Here is a 19,515-nt window from a genome sequence, read left to right as displayed (position 1 = left end):
GCACAGGGGCACTGGGGTGAGGAGCTGCCCCTCATCATCCTCAGTGTGAGCACAGGGGCACTGGGGTGAGGAGCTGCCCCTCATCATCCTCAGTGTGAGCACAGGGGCACTGGGGTGAGGAGCTGCCCCTCATCATCCTCGGTGTGAGCACAGGGGCACTGGGGTGAGGAGCTGCCCCTCATCATCCTCGGTGTGAGCACAGGGGCACTGGGGTGAGGAGCTGCCCCTCATCATCCTCAGTGTGAGCACAGGGGCACTGGGGTGAGGAGCTGCCCCTCATCATCCTCGGTGTGAGCACAGGGGCACTGGGGTGAGGAGCTGCCCCTCATCATCCTCAGTGTGAGCACAGGGGCACTGGGGTGAGGAGCTGCCCCTCATCATCCTCGGTGTGAGCACAGGGGCACTGGGGTGAGGAGCTGCCCCTCATCATCCTCGGTGTGAGCACAGGGGCACTGGGGTGAGGAGCTGCCCCTCATCATCCTCAGTGTGAGCACAGGGGCACTGGGGTGAGGAGCTGCCCCTCATCATCCTCAGTGGCACTGGGGTGAGGAGCTGCCCCTCATCATCCTTGGTGTGAGCACAGGGGCACTGGGGTGAGGAGCTGCCCCTCATCATCCTCGGTGGCACTGGGGTGAGGAGCTGCCCTTGCCATGCCATCCCCCAGCAGCCTGTGACAAGGGACACGGGTGATTTGTTGGGCACGGCTCAGGCTCATGCAGGAGGAGCAGGGTTTTCCATCCCTGCCTCAGCTAGGTGTTCCCAGAAGGGCTTTCCCACTTTTCCCATGGGATCTTGTTTTAGGAGCCTTGGCTGAGAGCCCTTGGCAGCTCTGCTCCCCGTAAGGCACAGCCGCTGGTACAGGAGGCTTTCCTTCCACGCTGCGCCAGCAATCCTCCCTGACGCTTTTGTTTTCCTGGACAAGGTCTCACGTGAAGGGGGACTGGGATTTGCAGGATACATCCAAGCCCTCCAGCGGTGACCTGGAATGACTCGGGCAGGTGTGATCCGCAGGTCTCTGCTCCGGAGCCATCTGTCCTTGGCAGGCGGTGCTGCAATACCATGGTGACAAACAGCGAGCGCCCTGCCTGGCGCAGCCCTGGGGAGCCTCTGTCCCCCCTGGTGTGCCCCAGGTCCCCCCTTCCCGCGGGGCAGGCAGCCCCAGCCAGCCTGGGCAGCAGCACAGGAACGGGGGCAGGATTGCCCGGGTGGGGCTGCAGCGGGGAGGGACCAGGACAGGTGAGGAGCTCTGCAGCCTGTTCCTGACCCTCTCTCTGCAGCCTGTTCCTGTCCCTCTCTCTGCTGCCTGTTCCTATCCTGAGCCCTCTCTGCAGCCTGATCCTGTCCTGAGCCCTCTCTGCTGCCTGTTCCTGTCCTGACCCTCTCTCTGCAGCCTGTTCCTGACCCTCTCTCTGCTCCCTGTTCCTGTCCTGACCCTCTCTCTGCAGCCTGTTCCTGTCCCTCTCTCTGCTGCCTGTTCCTGTCCTGACCCTCTCTCTGCTCCCTGTTCCTGTCCTGACCCTCTCTGTTCCCTGTTCCTATCCTGAGCCCTCTCTGCAGCCTGATCCTGTCCTGACCCTCTCTCTGCTGCCTGTTCCTGTCCTGAGCCCTCTCTGCAGCCTGTTCCTGACCCTCTCTCTGCTCCCTGTTCCTGTCCTGAGCCCTCTCTGCCAAGGCTGGAGGAGCTCTGCTGCCTGTTCCTGTCCTGACCCTCTCTCTGCTCCCTGTTCCCGTCCTGAGCCCTCTCTCTGCTCCCTGTTCCTGTCCTGAGCTCTCTCTCTGCTGCCTGTTCCTGTCCTGATCCCTGTCCCTGCTCAGGTTGGAGGATCTCTGCTCCCTGTTCCTGTCCTGATCCCTGTCTGCTCACACTGGAGGAGCTCTGCTGCCTGTCCTGATCCCTGTCCCTGCTGTTCCAGGGTTACCTCTCCGAAGGCTTGGTGACCAAGTGGTACCGCTCCCCGCGCCTCCTCCTGTCTCCCAACAACTACACCAAAGCCATCGACATGTGGGCAGCTGGCTGCATCCTGGCCGAGATGCTGACCGGGAGGATGCTCTTCGCTGGTAGGTTCCTGTCTCCTGTTGATTCCCTTTTCTCCTCCCCCCTTCCTTGATACCCAATTCCCAGGCTTCCTAGCCCGGCCGAGGGAATTCCCGAGGAGAGGAGATGCTGGTGCCCTGTCCCAGGAGGTTTGTGCTCCACGCCATGGATTTGGATCGTGATTGGTGTCTCCAAGCTGTTTATTTCCTTTGAGGGAGGACATGAACGCCACCACCCGTTTTGAGGATTTACCTGTAAGCACAAACTGCCGCTGCAAAGGTGAAGTGCAAGAAGAGAAGACAACAAAGACACAGCAAGGAGTTATCAGTGCAGCATTCGAAGCTTAACTCCGACGTCATTGAGAAGAAAATATGTATTTAATAGAGTCCCCAAAATGCTGTGTCGGGAGCAAAGCTGAGCTGGGACGTGGAGCCATTCCCTGTGGGAGGAGCAGCTGCCCTGTGGCTGCTGCAGGAGCTGCTCGCCTGGCAGGCAGGGCTGCAGCACAGCACAGCACAGCAGAGCACAGCACACAGCACAGCACAGCACAGCTCCCCGGGGCTGTCTCTCCTGCCTGTCTGTGCTCTGAGTGACAAGGTTTAACGCGTTTGGTGAGCAGCTGCTCACAGAGTTGTGTAAATAAATAACCAGCCCCGTTAATAATGGAGGAGGAGGAGGAGGAGGAGGAGGAGGAGGAGGAGGAGGAGGAGGAGGTTTCCCTCACGGGTATCTCAGCACCACTGAGCTCCACAGACTCGGCTGCAGCTGCTCTGCTGCTGCCTCCCCACTCCTGCTCGCAGCTTCCATAATTCTTTTGTGGAAGCCTAAAAATAAGCAGTCAGTACCCTTAGGAAGAGATCATTTAAATTGCCTCCCTTTCCTTCCTTATTTTTGTCTTCAATTTCACCAAAGCTTTCCAGTCCCGGGTTTCAGCTGTGAAAACTGTGCCTTTAACCTGTCTGCTCCCGGTGTTTCCTTGGGACACGTTCTAGGAGCAGGGCATTGTCTGATCTTGCTGGGAGGTGCTGCAGTCTCTTATTCCTCAGGTCAAACAGCAAAACAAGAGCTGCCTGTTGAGCTCCCCTGGCCACCCCAGCACAGCTCCCGAGCATTTCTGGCTTTTCACGCTGTGCTTGACCCCTCTCTCAGCCCCAGCCTGGGTTTCTTTTTGCTCTTTGTGGATCCCAGGGTATAAGTGACGTTGGCTGACACCACTGAGGTGTCTAAGGTGGTGCTTTAAGCTCGTTTTGTGGTAAGGCAGGGGCAGAAGTAGCCCTGGGATGGGATTGATGTGTCCTCTGCCTGGGTGAGCTGCCCCAGAGCTGCCACACAGGAACCTCCCTGGGCTGGTCCCTGAGAGCCCTCAGCATGTGGAGACCAGAGGTGATTAATTTGAGGTGATTTGAGGGGATTTGAGGTGATTTGAAGACCAGAGGTGGGGTTTGGCAGACCACGGGCTGGGCTCAGCCAGGCACACACTGCGAGCATCCCTTGTTCTTTGCCTCCCAGCCCAGTGAAATCTCTTAATAATCCCCAGGTGCTGGCAGGGTGCTTGGTTAGTGGGTGGGGATCAAAACCAAGCTCAAAATATCAGCTCCTTTTGGGTGGCTTTGAAAATATGTCATTGTCCTGGGAGGTTCTGGCCCCCTGCCCCTTTTTCCTGGCCTCCTCCTGTGCCAGCAGGCAGAGCAGGGCCAGGGCAGGGCTGGCACAGGCAGGATGCCCTGGTGTCCTTTGTCTGCTGGAGGAGAGTAAAGCCCAGCCCCCAGAGCAGCTAAAACGCACAAACACCTGCACAGCAACACGGATTTGCCTTTGCTGCAGCTCTTCTCCTCTTGGCTGGGGAGAAGGAGCTCAGCCCAGCCAGATGCAGCCTCCATCCCTGCAGGGTGAGACATTCCCAGAGCTGCATTCTCTGCAGGGTGAGACATTCCCAGAGCTGCAGCCTCTGTCCCTGCAGGGTGAGACATTCCCAGAGCTGCATTCTCTGCAGGGTGAGACATTCCCAGAGCTGCATTCTCTGTCCCTGCAGGGTGAGACATTCCCAGAGCTGCATTCTCTGTCCCTGCAGAGTGAGACATTCCCAGAGCTGCATTCTCTGTGAAAAATGCCAATCACTTGTTTTTAAAATTTTAAAACTTTAATAGTAATCAAATGGTTATAAAATAGTAATACAATTAGAGTAACAATAATTTGGACAATTTGAATTAGGACAATATGAGACAATAAAGACAAAGACTTACGGACATCTGGGTAACTTTTCTGGGCAGCACTAGCCTAAAAAAGGACCCACGTTAACAGAGGATTAACCCTTAAAAACAACAGCCTGTTGCATATTCATACACTTCATACATGATGCCTAAATTCCATTCAAACACAGGATTCTCTCTGATCAGTGTCAACTTCTTCCTCTTAATCTTAACAGCACCTTTGAGGCAGGAAGAAGTTCGTTTCTCCTGATAATGGAGCAATAAATTCTTTTTCTCTGAAAGATTCAGGTGTCCTGGGGCTGCTGTCTGGTGAGAGTGCCTCATTCCTTTCTTTAAAAACATATCCCACATACATAGTTCTTATTTTAACTACATAAGTTACCTTTTAACTACGAGACTGAATTTACCATACTATTAAAATGTTAATACAGCACTGCTAATCAATACAAAATGCATGTGGTAAATATCTGCGTGCAGCCATACAATATGCACTTTTCACGCTCCCTGCAGGCTGAGGCCTGCGCAGAGCCCTGGGTGGGCAGAAATGAGAAATGAGAGAAATGAGAGCAGTGTGGTTCAGAGAAGGCTCCATCCTGCAGCAGCGCCTTGCCCTGGGTAAATGGTTTCTAGAGAGTGCAGTTTAAATTGAGTGCTTAGCATAAATCAATATAATTAACTCCCGCAGTCTATCTGGGGCGCTTAAGCCAGGCAGGTAAATGAAGGTGATTGGTGATTGGGGGCAGGTGTCACTCACTGCTTCCATTCTCCCACACGGATTTTTTGGACGTGCAGCAAAAAGGGACCCCAGACCCCTCCCAGGGCCCCTTCCCTGGGTGCCCTGGGCTTGGCAGAGCCCTGGGGGCCACAGCGGGCCTGGCTGTGCCACAGCTCACGGGGTCCCCAGCAGCTGGAGCCTGGCTTGCAGGCCTTGGCAGAGCTCCCCAGCAGCAGCAGCAGCAGCAGCGCAGAAAACAGGGAGAAGAGTCCCTGGCTGAGCAGCTGCAGCTCCCTCCAGTGTCTCTACCACCTAAAGCAGCAGCAGTGGAAGCAGGAGTAAATGGGGAAAAAGGAGGGAAAAGGAGAAAAAAGGAGAAAAAAGGAGAAAAAAGGAGAAGAGATCGATCTGTCCTTGCAGATCTCCGTGGGGCTCACCAGTGGGGCTGTGCCTGTGGCCAAGAGCCAGAGATGGCACAGGGGCTTTTCCAGGGCTTGGGTGCTCCCTGGGGCTTGGCTGCAGGCCTGGAGAAGGCTCTCTTCTCCAAGATGTGGTGCAGAGCTCCTCGTGGTGCGGAGCTCCTCGTTCTCTCCCGGGGTAACCACAGCCTGCTGCGTTTATTCTGCCACTGGTTTGTGTTCTCCTTTTCAGGAGTTAATACCTTCAGGAAAAGATCCCTGGGAATTCCACAAATAGAGGATAATGGAACAGGATGGGGTTTCTTGGGAGCCATAATTCAAGGCTTCCAGCACTGCATTAGCAGCTCCTTTGTGTGACTAAACACGGTGTCTTTTGGCTGCCAGGTACCTTCGGTGAGCAGCGGCTGGGGCTGCACTGAGGGAAAAGCCACAGAGGCTTTGTGACTTTTATCACCCTGTAATTTGGATCGCAGCTGGGGAATTAGCCTGGCTAACAAGGTGCTCATTTCCTGCTAGATATCTTTAGTTTCCCCTGGAGTCACGCTGCGAATCTCTGAGTGACCTAAAATTAGTTCTCCTGTAGGAAAGTGGATTAATCTGCCCAGGACTGACATGGGAAGGGCTCCCTCCCTTTGTCTCCTCTGCTTTTCCTGCTGCTCTGCCTCATTGATTGAGCGGCTGTGTGTGGTGGTGGTGACCAGCTGGGCTCTGTCAGCGTGGCCTTGGGGCTGCTGGGGTCCCTGCAGTGCCACCGAGCTGTGCCATGTGGCCTGGCAGTGGCCGTGGCCACCGCGCTGCGCTGGATGGGAGAAGAGTTTGCCAACATCACTGACTGTGCCCAGGGGCTGTGCTGGGGTCAGCGCTGTGTGTGCTGCTCTCCTTGGGCCCCCAGGGCTCCCCTGATGGGGGAAAACCTCCTTTCAACACTTCTGTGCCAGGACTGAGAGACGCTTTTCGGTCTTCACGTTGCTGTTCTGTTATCAGAAGTCCGACACGCCATCTGCACCAGACTTAGCGTGCAAGAAAGTACAGCAAAAATGGTCACAAGAGGTGCAGCTTCAAGGTCTTCTAAAGCTGTTTTGTCCAATTAACTCTTAAAATGTACTTTATTTCTACCTTTCTACCATTATTAATTCTTTGTCTGTCCACGTGACCTCTGCACTGAGGCTTCCCTCACCCAATCACCCTGTGCCACCAACACTGAAGAAAATGGAAAAGGAGAAGGAGGAGAAAGAAGGAGAAAGAAGGAGAAGGAGAAGAGAAGGAGAAGGAGAAGGAGAAGGAGAAGGAGAAGGAGAAGGAGAAGGAGAAGGAGAAGGAGAAGGAGAAGGAGAAGGAGAAGGAGAAGGAGAAGGAGAAGGAGAAGGAGAAGGAGAAGGAGAAGGAGGAGCCCAGACAACACCCAAGATCCTCCATCTTGCCTCCTATCTGCCTCTATACTAAGACCCCAAAATCCTAAATTTCTCACCCTGTGACAAGCTACACTATTCTCCCTTGTCTGTTTCACACACTTGTGGACTCCAATCCATCCCAAAGCCTTGGAAGCCTTCTCCAAAAGCAGTGCTTCCCTGGGGCTCAGGACCCCTCAGAGCAGGCAGAGAAACACTCCCAGGGCCCTGGGTTCCAGCAAGTTCCACGGGTGTGAGTCTGGAAAACTCGTGCTGATCCTCAGGAGCTCTGGGCTGTGGAGGGGAGCCCCTGCAAACGCCAGGGACCTCCACAGGAACAGGGCTGCCACAGGGCAAGCGGTCCCCTTGTCCTGTGAGGGGCCTCCCCTCCTCCCTGCTGGCTGATCAGCAGTGCTGCCCATCCATGGGGCTGACCCTGGCATGGCTGATCAGCAGTGCTGCCCATCCATGGGGCTGGCTCTGCCCTGGCTGATCAGCAGTGCTGCCCATCCATGGGGCTGACTCTGCCCTGGCTGATCAGCAGTGCTGCCCATCCATGGGGCTGACCCTGGCTGATCAGCAGTGCTGCCCATCCATGGGGCTGGCTCTGCCCTGGCTGATCAGCTGTGCTGCCCATCCATGGGGCTGGCTCTGCCCTGGCTGATCAGCAGTGCTGCCCATCCATGGGGCTCTGCCCTGGCTGATCAGCTGTGCTGCCCATCCATGGGGCTGACCCTGGCATGGCTGATCAGCAGTGCTGCCCATCCATGGGGCTGGCTCTGCCCTGGCTGATCAGCAGCGCTGCCCATCCATGGGGCTGGCTCTGCCCTGGCTGATCAGCAGTGCTGCCCATCCATGGGCTGACTCTCCTTGTCATGGATGGGCCATTGAAGCAGCCTGAAATCCATGCCTGGGCCAGCAGGGGCTTGGTAGCCCAAAAATCCCCGTTGTTTTGGCTTCCCATGGCTGGTCCATGCTGTTCCTACCTCTGAGGACAGGGCATTTCTAACCATTCCTAACCATTTTCATTTCCTAACCGTTCCTGGCAGGCAGAAATCCAGCGGTGCGGCTCCACATTCCCGCCAGGCTCCTCTGCCCGCGCGGGAGGCTGGGAATGCCCAAGGATGTCACCTCTTGGTGACATCCAGGAGAGTCTGGAGAGTGGGAATGGTGCTCACTGATGAGTTGCTCTGTTTGGCTCTGCTGCTGCTGCTCTCCTCCCAGTGACGGGCAGCCAGCCCTGAGCAGGGCTCGGGGTTTTATGGATAAATATGTCCTGAAGGAAAAGGACTGAAAACACGAAATGGCACAGGGCAGCCGTGGGGACTGCCACCACCACAGCCATGACTTGGTGCCCAGCAGCTGCTGGTCAAAAACCCTTTCCTCTTGGTGCTGGAGACCTGCACTCCTTTAAAGGTGGAGTGTGGGGACCCCTGGAGCTGGCAGTGCCCCACGCCCGCCCCAGTTTAACTTCTGTGTCTGGTCTCAGTGCTCTCTTCTTCTCCCTGCTCAGGGGGCCACGAGCTGGAGCAGATGCAGCTGATCCTGGAGACCATCCCCGTTATCCACCAGGAGGACAAGGAGGAGCTGCTGAAGGTGATGCCCATGTTCATCAACAGCACGTGGGAGGTGCGGAAGCCGCTGCGCAAGCTGCTGCCCGAGGTGGACAGCGAAGGTACCGTGGTGGCCCCCGGGGCTTCCCCGGCTGCCGTGCGTCCCAAAACTGCCGTGGTGGGCGTTAGTCCCGGCTGGATGATGCAGGGACGTGACAGACCCCGCTTTGTGAGCTCTGCAGAATCCCAGCTGCCAGTGGAGGTTCACAGGAACAAAAGGCTGCAGCACAGGCCTGGGGTGGAACTGGGGTAGCTTTATTTGGTGGTAAAATTCCCCAATTCCAGGGTCCCAGGCCCCGAACTGAGGGAAAACAGCAGTTTATAAACTGGGGGAGGTCTCAGGGGAGGATACAATCTCTAGGTAATCGGGAGAGCTGGAGGTGGAACACAAGGCAGGGAATACAATGTGTAAACCAATGGAGGATTTCAAGGGAGGGGAACAGCTTGGGACAGGAGGGGTTAACAACTGGATGTGGGAGGGGGTTTGGAATTTGGCAGGGAGTAACTAGGTAACAAACCGAGAAACCACACTTAACTGAACTGAATAACAAAAAAACTGTGCCACTCTAAAGACAGGGGGGAGAAAAATACAGCGGGATTACGAAACCACAAATGAAACAGTAAAAATGCCAAATGAAAGAACACACTACAGCAGCCGTGTCCCCAGAGCTGCTTCCGGGGAGTGCCACAGGAGCTGTCCTGCAAGGCCAAGGGCCTGAGCTCCTGAGCTCTGGGGAAGGGGATGCACATCCCTGAAGGTCCTGGCTGTAGCCCAGATGTCCCCAGTGCTGTGCCCTCACAGGTGCCCCAGGACAGGGCTGTGATGCTGTGGCTTGCTCCCAGGTGGCTCCCAAGGGTGAACACGGGGCCTCTGGAGGTGCATCCCTGGCTCCCCGTGCGTCTCCCCGAGCTGGGAGCGAGGGCTCAGCCCAGAGGCTCTTTCCAAGTCTGCAGGACAGGCTTTTCCTCACAAAAGCCCCTATCCTGGGGTGTTACAGGCAGGAACTGAACCTCCCCTGAGCTCCTTCCGAGGGTTAAACCAGGCCTGCTTTTGGGAAGAGACCAGGAGCAGGCTCAGCTCATGTTTTCTGGAGTGCCTCCTCATGTGAGAAGTGCCGTGCCTGGCTCAGCCCAGAGGCTCTTTCCCAGCCCCATCTGTTGTGCTGCTGGCCCAAGCACGGCTGCGCAGCCCTGCAGGACAGGCTTTTCCTCACAAACACCCCGCTCCTGAGATGGGTGTTACAGACGGGAACTGACCAGTGCTCCCCTGAGCTCCTTCCGAGGGTTAAACCAGGGTTAAGCCAGGCCTGCATTTGGGAAGAGACCAGGAGCAGGCTCAGCTCACCTTCTGGAGTGGCTCCTCATGTGAGAGGCCGTGCCTGGCCTCGGTGGCACAATATCCCTGTGCCCGGGGTACCCAGGGCTGTGTCAGCCTCCAGCGAGCAGCAGCAGATTTGTTCCCTGCTGTGGCTGCAGGAGGAAAGGTCACCCCTGCCCCTTGCATTATTCACTGTAATTTCCCTGCCTCTCTGACCCGTGGTGCATCACAATATATAACCCATAACGGGTTTTTGTGACCTTATGGAGCAATTGACTCCTTCCTGCTTAATTAGTCTGAGCCATGAGGTGATCTCACGGGAGACAGTCAGAAATTGGTTAATGTTTGAGCTCTGGGGCTGCACGTGGGGCTGTCCTTCGTGCTGAGGGGTTCTGCCCCTACAGAAACTGTCCCATTCACACAATTGCATCTCCAGGGGGCATGTTCATGGAGGTTTCAGTACGAAGCCATATCTGAAGAAAGGCATTATTCCAATTTTTGTTGCCTGAACCCAAAGGGACTTTCCCATGAAAGGATCAACTGGATAAGCAACAACTTCAGTGGCAGGATTTTACCTTTTCACATAACCTCAGTAAATGGAATCATCAAAGCAATCATAGCCAGCCCTCTACATTTAGGTTTAATTGCACTTAAAATTCATCACAGAAAGAGTTCACGCAGCACAGTCTTCCTAAAATTATTTTAGCCGCTCAGAATTCTTCAAACACTAATGGGTAAAATAATTTCATGGCATCGGTCAGGCCAAAGGCTTTTAAAACTCGCAGTAAATCTAATCCACTCCACTGGGGCCTAAAAGGTGAAATCAGTTTTCTGAAACACAGTGTGCTTGTCAAATGGATCTGAGGGTGTGGAGTCAGATCCCAGCACCTTCCAGAGGCCTTTTTGGTCTGGGATGTCAACTCTGTGCTGGGCTGGGATGCCAGCTCTGTGCTGGGATCTCAGCTCTGTGCTGGGATCTCAGCTCTGTGCTGGGATCTCAGCTCTGTGCTGTGCTGGGATGCCAGCTCTGTGCTGTGCTGGGATCTCAGCTCTGTGCTGGTTTGGGATCTGAGCTCTGTGCTGGGATCTGAGCTCTGTGCTGGGATCTCAGCTCTGTGCTGGGCTGGGATCTCAGCTCTGTGCTGTGCTGGGATCTCAGCTCTGTGCTGTGCTGGGATCTCAGCTCTGTGCTGGGCTGGGATCTGAGCTCTGTGCTGGGCTGGGACCTCAGCTCTGTGCTGGGCTGGGATCTCAGCTCTGTGCTGGGATCTCAGCTCTGTGCTGGGCTGGGATCTCAGCTCTGTGCTGGGCTGGGACCTCAGCTCTGTGCTGGGCTGGGATCTGAGCTCTGTGCTGTGCTGGGATGCCAGCTCTGTGCTGGGCTGGGATCTCAGCTCTGTGCTGTGCTGGGATTTCAGCTCTGTGCTGGGCTGGGATCTCAGCTCTGTGCTGGGCTGGGATCTCAGCTCTGTGCTGGGCTGGGATCTCAGCTCTGTGCTGTGCTGGGATGCCAGCTCTGTGCTGGGCTGGGATCTCAGCTCTGTGCTGGGCTGGGATCTCAGCTCTGTGCTGGGATCTGAGCTCTGTGCTGGGATCTCAGCTCTGTGCTGGGCTGGGATCTGAGCTCTGTGCTGGGCTGGGATCTCAGCTCTGTGCTGGTTTGGGATCTGAGCTCTGTGCTGGGATCTCAGCTCTGTGCTGGGATCTCAGCTCTGTGCTGGGCTGGGATCTGAGCTCTGTGCTGGGCTGGGATCTCAGCTCTGTGCTGGTTTGGGATCTGAGCTCTGTGCTGGGACCTCAGCTCTGTGCTGGGCTGGGATGCCAGCTCTGTGCTGTGCTGGGATCTCAGCTCTGTGCTGGGATCTCAGCTCTGTGCTGGGATGCCAGCTCTGTGCTGTGCTGGGACCTCAGCTCTGTGCTGTGCTGGGACCTCAGCTCTGTGCTGTGCTGGGACCTCAGCTCTGTGCTGGGCTGGGACCTCAGCTCTGTGCTGGGCTGGGATCTCAGCTCTGTGCTGGGCTGGGATCTCAGCTCTGTGCTGGGCTGGGATCTCAGCTCTGGGCTGTGCTGGGACCTCAGCTCTGTGCTGGGATCTCAGCTCTGTGCTGGTTTGGGATCTCAGCTCTGTGCTGGGCTGGGATCTCAGCTCTGTGCTGGGCTGGGATCTCAGCTCTGTGCTGGGCTGGGATCTCAGCTCTGTGCTGGGACCTCAGCTCTGTGCTGGTTTGGGATCTGAGCTCTGTGCTGGGCTGGGATCTCAGCTCTGTGCTGGGCTGGGATGCCAGCTCTGTGCTGAGGTGTGGGGCTGTAGCTCTGGTTGTGTGTGACCCCTGTGCTGTCCTGTGCAGCTGTGAGGGGGCTCTCGCAGTCATTCCCTGGCCATGCTGCAGGAGGTGACAGGAGGTGACACCTGGGGGCTGCAGGGTTGCTCCCCTGCAAGCTCACAGCTCTGTGCTGGGCAGGGGACCCCGGCAAGGACAGAAGTGCCTGGTTTGGGTCCACCTGGGGTGGCCTTTAACTCATCCCTTGCTCCAGGGGGATTTGCCGGGGGGGCTCCGCGAGGCTCCTCCTGGCAGGGGAGCTGTTTCTGCTTTTGAGGAATGGTGAGCTTGTGTGCCTCTGCCTCGCAGCCATTGATTTCCTGGAGAAAATTCTGACATTTAACCCCATGGACCGGCTGACGGCCGAGATGGGCCTGCAGCACCCCTACATGAGCCCCTACTCCTGCCCCGAGGACGAGCCGGTGTCACAGCACCCGTTCCGCATCGAGGACGAGATCGATGACATCCTGCTGATGGAGGCCAACCAGAGCCAGATGTCCAACTGGGACAGGTACCAGGGCTGGGCTGGGCTGCAGAGCGGGTCCTGCCCGCAGGGCTTTGGGCAGAGCTGGGCTGGTGAGCCCCTTGTAGGAGCATTGGGGGTAGGACGGTGGGGATGGACAGAGAGCAGAGGTCTCTGCAGCCAGGGCTGGGAAATTGGGGTTTATTGCAGAGGGCCTGGGTGCAGGGCCCTGCTGGGAGCTGCCAGGACAGCTCAGAGCAGGGCTGAGAGAAGTAAAGAGAGTGGGAAAGAGGATGAGAGAGAGAGAGGAGGAGAGGATAAGAGAGCAAGGTTCCCAGTGCAATACCATAAATCTTCTTCTGTGCTGAATATTCTGATTCTCACTAACCAATCTAGTACAAGATACAAATCCTACAGCATTTACATACAGCTTATAGGAATCATTACATTACCACACTGTGCTACATTTTAAACCCTAAAAACTCCTCTTTGGGCCCCTTCTGCCAAGCTGGCAGGGTCTGCTCTGACCCTTGGGCCTGTCTGCAAGCAGAGGGTGTTGTTCCATCAAAAGGGGATCACCTTCAGCTGGCCACACCATTGCTTTCCAGTTGTTCAGTAACTGAGGGATCTCAAAGCTTGCTTCATTTCAATCTCGCTTATAGTTTCTATATTCTCAAAATCTTTTGCCAGACAATCATATCGATAAGGCTTTCCTGTTTCATCTTCCCCAACACCTCTGACGTGGCTGGTTCCACCACGCCTGTTCAGGCTCCTGAAAGATGCCTGCTTTTCCCTCTTTGTGCCATGCTGTAATTCCAGCCCAAGCTGAAGCCTCCCAGAGGCTCCTCCTGGATTCCACAGGGACCAGAAGCTGGGCCTGCACATGCCTGTACATCTCTGAGTACCTTTCTGCCCTTGGTTTTCAGCCTAGGTTGTCTTCATGTGGGTCTAAGTGGCTCTGCAGCTCTTCCCCCTGCCCTCTGTCCCTGTGGTACAGGTACAAAATAATGTAATTCTTGTACCTTTTGGGCACAGGGCCTGATTTGGAGTGCATCACCCCAGAGGCCACAGATCTGGGGGCCTTGTAAAAAACCCTGAGTTGAGCTGACGTTTAAATGGTTTGCTGGAAGCTGTACTGGAAGTTTAGGACAGCTCAAAGCCTTGGGCTGAGGTTTCTCACATTCCAGGTGATTACCCCAGTCACTGGGCCAGTCCCAGCGCTGGGGCAGGCAGGACAAAGCAAGCAGATGAGAATTAAGCAGGCTCAGTTTTCTGTACAGCTCCTTCTGGCTGTGGGGGATGAACTGGCTGAGGATGCTCTAGCATTGTTCCCCTCGGCAGAGCAGTGAAATCTCCTTGCCTTCCTGATCCACTGGGTTCCACCAGCACTGAAAAAATCACCTGAAGGCATCCCTCCCTCCCCTTGCCTTCACTGTCTGTGCCTGCGTGAGCAGATGTGGGAGACAGCCATGGCAAGGTCATCAAAGTGGGGTCTGGGGGCTCAGCCAGGCTGGGAGGAAGGCTGGAAGCAGGACACCTGCCCTCAGTGCATCCCCACACCTTGGGAAGGATGGAAGGTTGACAAGGAAGTCTCACAGATATGTGTGCTTAGCAGAAAGGTTTTGAAATCTAGAGTCTGAAGAAGGAATAGAGACGGAAGCAAGTTTTGATATAGAAGAAAAGAATTGCTGAGCCAGTCGCACTGGATAACCAAGGAGGCAAAGGCTGTGTTAGTTAGAAGGGGTTTTTATGGCTTAGAGCAAAGGATAAACCCACCCCAAACAAGAAGATGTTTTTACCAAGCAGAAAAATAGCACAGGCAAACAAGGCAGCAAATGTGGCAAGTAGAAAAAAGGTCTCAGAATTTTCCACTGCAAGAAAACTGAAAAACAGCTCCTAGCTGAAACTGTAATGTACTGACTGTTAGTGATTGGAGAACAGTGACATGAATATGGTAATTACAGCAGTTATGATAGGCTATAGATAATAGTTAAGGTATAGATTGGTTCTACTGTATTGAGATGCTCAGCAAAGTATAGAATGCAATGTAACCAAAATAAAAGTATAGAATGCACTGTAACCAAAACCAAAGGGTCTCCAGGCCTGCCTGCAGCTGCAGCTGACAGCTGTGGGCACAGCTCTGTCACCCACAACCCTGGGCTGCTGTCTTGGGTGGATGGAATGAACTGCATTTTGGAGAGCCCCTGCAGCCCCACATCCCTCATTTCAGCTCTTACCCCACAGCCCCAGCATCCCTGCCCCAGAGCAGCAGCTCAGCTGCTGGAGGCACCCTGTCACCTTCTCCTTGCTGTGGCACCAGAGGCTGAGGGTGAGGCTGTCCTGGCCCCAGCCGGGGACGTCCATGCCAGGCTGTTGGCTCTGGGGACAGCAGGTGACCCTTTGGCCGCGTGCTGTGGGACACCTGAAGGGCGGCTGATGGCTGTGGCAGGGCCCCAGTCGCCGGGATAACACATTCCACAGGCAGCTCAGTGAGGAGCCAGCGAATCAGGGGTCACTGGGAGAGCCCTGGGTGCTGTCAGGGGCTTCAGCTGGCTGGAGAAGCTGTCACTGAGCAAGGCGACCCTCCAGGAATGCCCTGGGTCCTTGACATCGGAACAAACAGGTGATGGCCAGCCTCAGTGGGGTTGTTCACAGAATTTACAGAATTCACAGAATTCACAGAAGAACCAGGTTGGGAGAGACCTTCAAGACCATCGAGTCCAACCCAGCCCCAACCCCTCAACTGAACCCTGGCACCCAGTGCCACATCCAGGCTTTGTTAAACACCCCCAGGCATGAGGACTCCACCACCTCCCCAAGCAGTCATTCCAGAACTTTACCACCCTTTCCATGAAAAGCTTTTTCCCAATATCCAACCCATATTTCCCTTGGCACAGCTTGAGACCATGACCTCTGGTTCTGTCAGTTTTAAGTTCATGTCTTTAACTGTTCTGTCACCAAACAGGAAGGGCCCAGCCAAGGTCCCTGTCTGTGGGCTGAGGGGCAGATTGGTAATTATTGCTGTTAATCAAGTTTTAGTCCCGAATGGAGGGGAGGTGATCGGCATCTAAATGAAGGGGCCACTTGGTTTGGTTGCTGGGCTCTCATTCCTGCATCTCAGGCAGTAGATAAATAAAAATTATTGGCCGCCTGTCATTCCAAGGCAGAAGAAGGCTCTCTGTGCTGCCAGTAGGAGGTTACCTCAGCAAGCAGAAGGCCAGGCCAGCAGCAGCAGTGCTCGGGGTGGCTCGGGCGCTGCTGCTGGCAGCGAGGCCGTGCTGCCCGTGCCTCACAGCAGCGTGTCTTTGGCAGGTACCACATCAGCCTCTCCTCCGACCTGGACTGGAGGCACGACAAGCACCACGACATGGACGAGGTGCAGCGGGACCCCCGGGCGGGCTCGGAGCCCGCGGCGGAGGAGGCGCAGGTGGACCCGCGGAAATACTCGCAGAGCAGCTCGGAGCGCTTCCTGGAGCTCTCCCACTCCTCCATGGACCGAGTGTTTGATGCCGACTGCGGGAAATCGTGTGATTACAAGGTGGGATCACCCTCCTACTTGGACAAGTTGCTGTGGAGGGACAGCAAGCCCCACCACTACTCAGAGCCCAAGCTCATCCTGGATTTATCCCACTGGAAAAGGGCAACCATAGCGCCCGCAGCTGAGCTGTCGCTGGAAGAGGAGCCATCCAACCTGTTCCTGGAGATTGCCCAGTGGGTGAAGAGCACGCAGGTGGGGCTGGAGTGCCCCGGCTCTCTGCCAGAGATGCAGGAGAGGAGCCTGCCCTCCTCTCCTCACCGGCTCCACAAGGAACCTGCCGCGGTCAGCGGCGAGACCGACCCCGAGTTCAACCTGGACGTCTTCATCTCCAGGGCACTGAAACTTTGCACAAAGCCCGAGGACCTTCCGGACAACAAGCTCAACGAGATCAACGGGGCCTGCATCTCGGAGCACCCCGGGGAGATGGTGCAGGCAGAGGTGTTCCAGAAGGAGCGGTGGTGAGGGCCCCAGCCCCGCTGCGCCTGCCTCCGCTGGGCGTCCCCTTCCCACACTGTACCAAACGCCTTTTCCAGGAAAGGCAAGCACAACCCACACGCCCCCCTTGATGCCTTAGAAGTGCTTCTAAGGGGATTGAGAGGTGCGAATGAAATACTCGAGTTCCTTACACTGCCTTAACAATCTTGCCTTGCGATCTCTGGGACCTGTTTGAAACTTAAATGTACGAGGGGGAAAACAACAGTACATGGTAGGTTTGCAAACAGTAGTCAAATAGACTTCTTTTCCTCTCTTTTTCTATAGCAACTTGAAAGGACAAGGACAAAAATTAACATTTTCAGTGTGGTCAGATACCCTCCTGGTTGGACAGGTTCCCAAAATGCCGAACTTTGAGCCCCTCTGAGGCACCTGTGTGAGTACAGGTATGGAATAAAGTGATGCCAGCCATCAGTCAGCACAGAACGGGACTACAGGTAGAGTTTGGCCATCAGACAAAAAAATAAAACTCTCTGAGAATGTTAATGGGGAAGAAATATGACCTACAAAGGATGGGCCTTTGGGGATTTGTTTTATTTTTTCTGAGGAGAAGACAAAATTTTTGCTAAGTGCATTTTGCTGGTTTGTGGTTTCTCACACCAAAACCTCCCCTTTGGCTGCACGGAGTGCAGCAGGGGATGCACGGGGATCCGAGCTTTCCGAGCACTCGGGAGGGCCCACGGGACGCACCCGGGTGCTGCTGCTGCGAGTCCTGCCTCGGAGAGCTGCCACGAGACCAGCAGAATTCCAGCAGGGAGGGCTGGGAGCAGCGTGTCCCACGGAGTGACACGGCCCGGCTCCACCAGCCACACGGACCAGCAAGGGCTCCCAGCCACTCTGCTGCTGCAAAAGGAATCACAGCACCACTGGCTTTCCTCCTGACAAGGATCTCGTGCCGAAAACAAGAGTTCCTATGGCATGAGATTCGTGACTGCCCACTTGGCTCCCAGCTTCTGTGGGAGAGGCTGGTGTCAGCAGGCAGCTGTGTGTACATAGATGAAGACACAACTGATCTACTGTACCTTCTGTTTTCATCCACACTTCTGAGCACCTTAATAATTAATCAGCTAACAAGAGTTTGTATATGGAAGAAATGTTCTATACTTATATTTAACCCAACTCGGCAGCTTTTTAAATGGAGATGTGTAAATAGTGCCACACAAGACAGCCTCTGCTTTCCTCAGTATCCTGCTGCTGTGCTTCCCAGATTTGTACAACAGAAACTGCTCTATTTAGTACTGCAAGTAGTTAACATATTTAACTACTCCCATGTTCATTATTTCTACCCTTTTAACAAGCAATCCGCTAAATGCTCTGAGATGTGAAGAAACTGGTGTGGGGCTCAGATAACTAACAGCAGTGTTTACTGTATTAGCCCTGGGTTCTGTCCTTGCTGGGACCAGGAGCAGGTTTAGCTGCAGCAGGCCTTGACAAGCCCAAAAACGTGTTCCTACTGTGAAGATCTCACACTGGGGCGATGGAAACGCCACTGCTCCAGCCAGTCAGCAGCACTGGTGTGAAGGCAGCCAGCTGCCAGGATGGGATGGGCTGCCAGCCCGGGCGCAGGGGTGGGGAAGGCATTTGGAAGGCGAAGCTGATGGAGAAGGGCTCAGAAAGGCAAAGCCATTCATCTCTGGTCTTTGCTTTGAGCATTTTGATGTCCCCCAGAGTGGCTTAGAAAGGGGAAACAGGACAGACACAGAGGTTTGGTTTCTGGTGTGTTGCAGATGATTGATATACCTCAACTAAAGCTCAGCACTTTCACTGCTGGTGGGGGACATTCCAGTGCCAGGAGCAGCCGCCCCTGCGCTGGAGCAGATCCAACCAGCCCGGCAGCCCACGGCTGGCTGAGCACAGCTGGCCCACCACGGTCCTGCTGCCCACAGTCCCACCGCCCATGGTCCCGTTCCCCGAATCCCACTGCCCATGGTCCCACTGCTCGTATCCCACTGCCCCACAGCTGGCTGACCATGGTCCCACTGCCCACAGTCCTGCTCCCCACAGTCCCACTGCCCACAGTCCCACTGCCCACAGTCCCACTGCCCATGGTCCCACTGCCCGTATCCCTCTGCCCACGGTGCCGCTGGGCCCTGTGGCACCCCACTGGCAGCGGCCAGCAGGGTTTGGAGCTGGCCTGCAGGGCTCTGAGGCGTGCCAGGCTCGGAGCAGGAGGGGGGCTCGGCTGTGTCCCGGGGCTCTGGCCGGAGCCCATCCCGGTGGCAGAGGCACGGAGCTGCAGCAGGGCGACCAGCTGGGGCCAGCGCCCAGGGCCAGCAGAGCCAGGGCTGCAGGAGGAGAGCAGCTCGGTGACCCTGGAAACTCCTCTGGAGATGGAGCAACCCGTGCTGCCATGGGTCCTCTGAACACAAGAACTCGCCCCGTACAAACCACGTTCTCCCGGCCGGGCAGCGGTGGCCACGTCCCCTGAAACCAGAAGCCATTTCCCACGGGCTGTCACTTCTTCTCCAGAGGCCTGCAGGACTATTTATTGTGGCCATGAAAGAAACAGTTTTGCTTTTGAGTATTGTCTTATGGGCCCACAATTAAGGTGTAAAACAGACTCGGTAGCAAGCAAACAGAGCGTGTTGCCACCACTCTGGATTTTCCATCTCGCTTTGTGAGCTCTTATTTAATGTTGTTCTAAAACCTCAGCATCACATGCTGGGAAAAGGGGATAAGAGGGATGGCTTTAATTTGTTACCTGAGTGTGCTTAGCTGATCACAAGCCAGATCTGTCTCTCATTTGCAGAAATAAAATGTAAGGCCTGAGCCTTCCATGCGTGGTGGTGTGTAATTATTTTATTAACTATTATTTTTATTCTGAAGGGTTTACTCCAGTACTGGAGTAAAAATCCACAGAATTCTGCAAATCACTCAGGTTGGAAAAGTGGGTGACCATGCTTAAGAGTGACCATGAAGACCTGCATCACAGGAATATTTGCATTCTTGGTGTTGGGCTGCTTCTCACCCAGCTTTGTTTTGGCAGGTTCAGGCCGTGTGAGC

General features: G+C 55.3%; 1 protein-coding gene across 2 annotated transcripts in view; it reads left to right on the top strand.

Annotated features, from left to right (window-relative positions):
• The window catches only part of MAPK4 (mitogen-activated protein kinase 4), a 60,706-nt gene extending 41,419 nt beyond the window's left edge, over positions 1–19,287 (top strand). For both annotated transcript variants that reach the window (XM_066569601.1, XM_066569602.1), the window contains 4 exons: positions 1,914–2,058; positions 8,281–8,442; positions 12,329–12,530; positions 15,795–19,287. In XM_066569601.1, the coding sequence (XP_066425698.1) occupies positions 1,914–2,058; positions 8,281–8,442; positions 12,329–12,530; positions 15,795–16,482 (1,197 nt within the window). In that variant the 3' untranslated portion in view covers positions 16,483–19,287. The remainder of the gene's footprint in view (positions 1–1,913; positions 2,059–8,280; positions 8,443–12,328; positions 12,531–15,794) is intronic.
• The last annotated feature ends 228 nt before the right edge of the window (positions 19,288–19,515 follow it).

This window comes from Molothrus aeneus, chromosome Z, assembly GCF_037042795.1.
Source record: "Molothrus aeneus isolate 106 chromosome Z, BPBGC_Maene_1.0, whole genome shotgun sequence".
In the NCBI taxonomy this organism is placed as follows: Eukaryota; Metazoa; Chordata; class Aves; order Passeriformes; family Icteridae; genus Molothrus; species Molothrus aeneus.
This window is presented reverse-complemented; position numbering and strand designations above follow the sequence as displayed.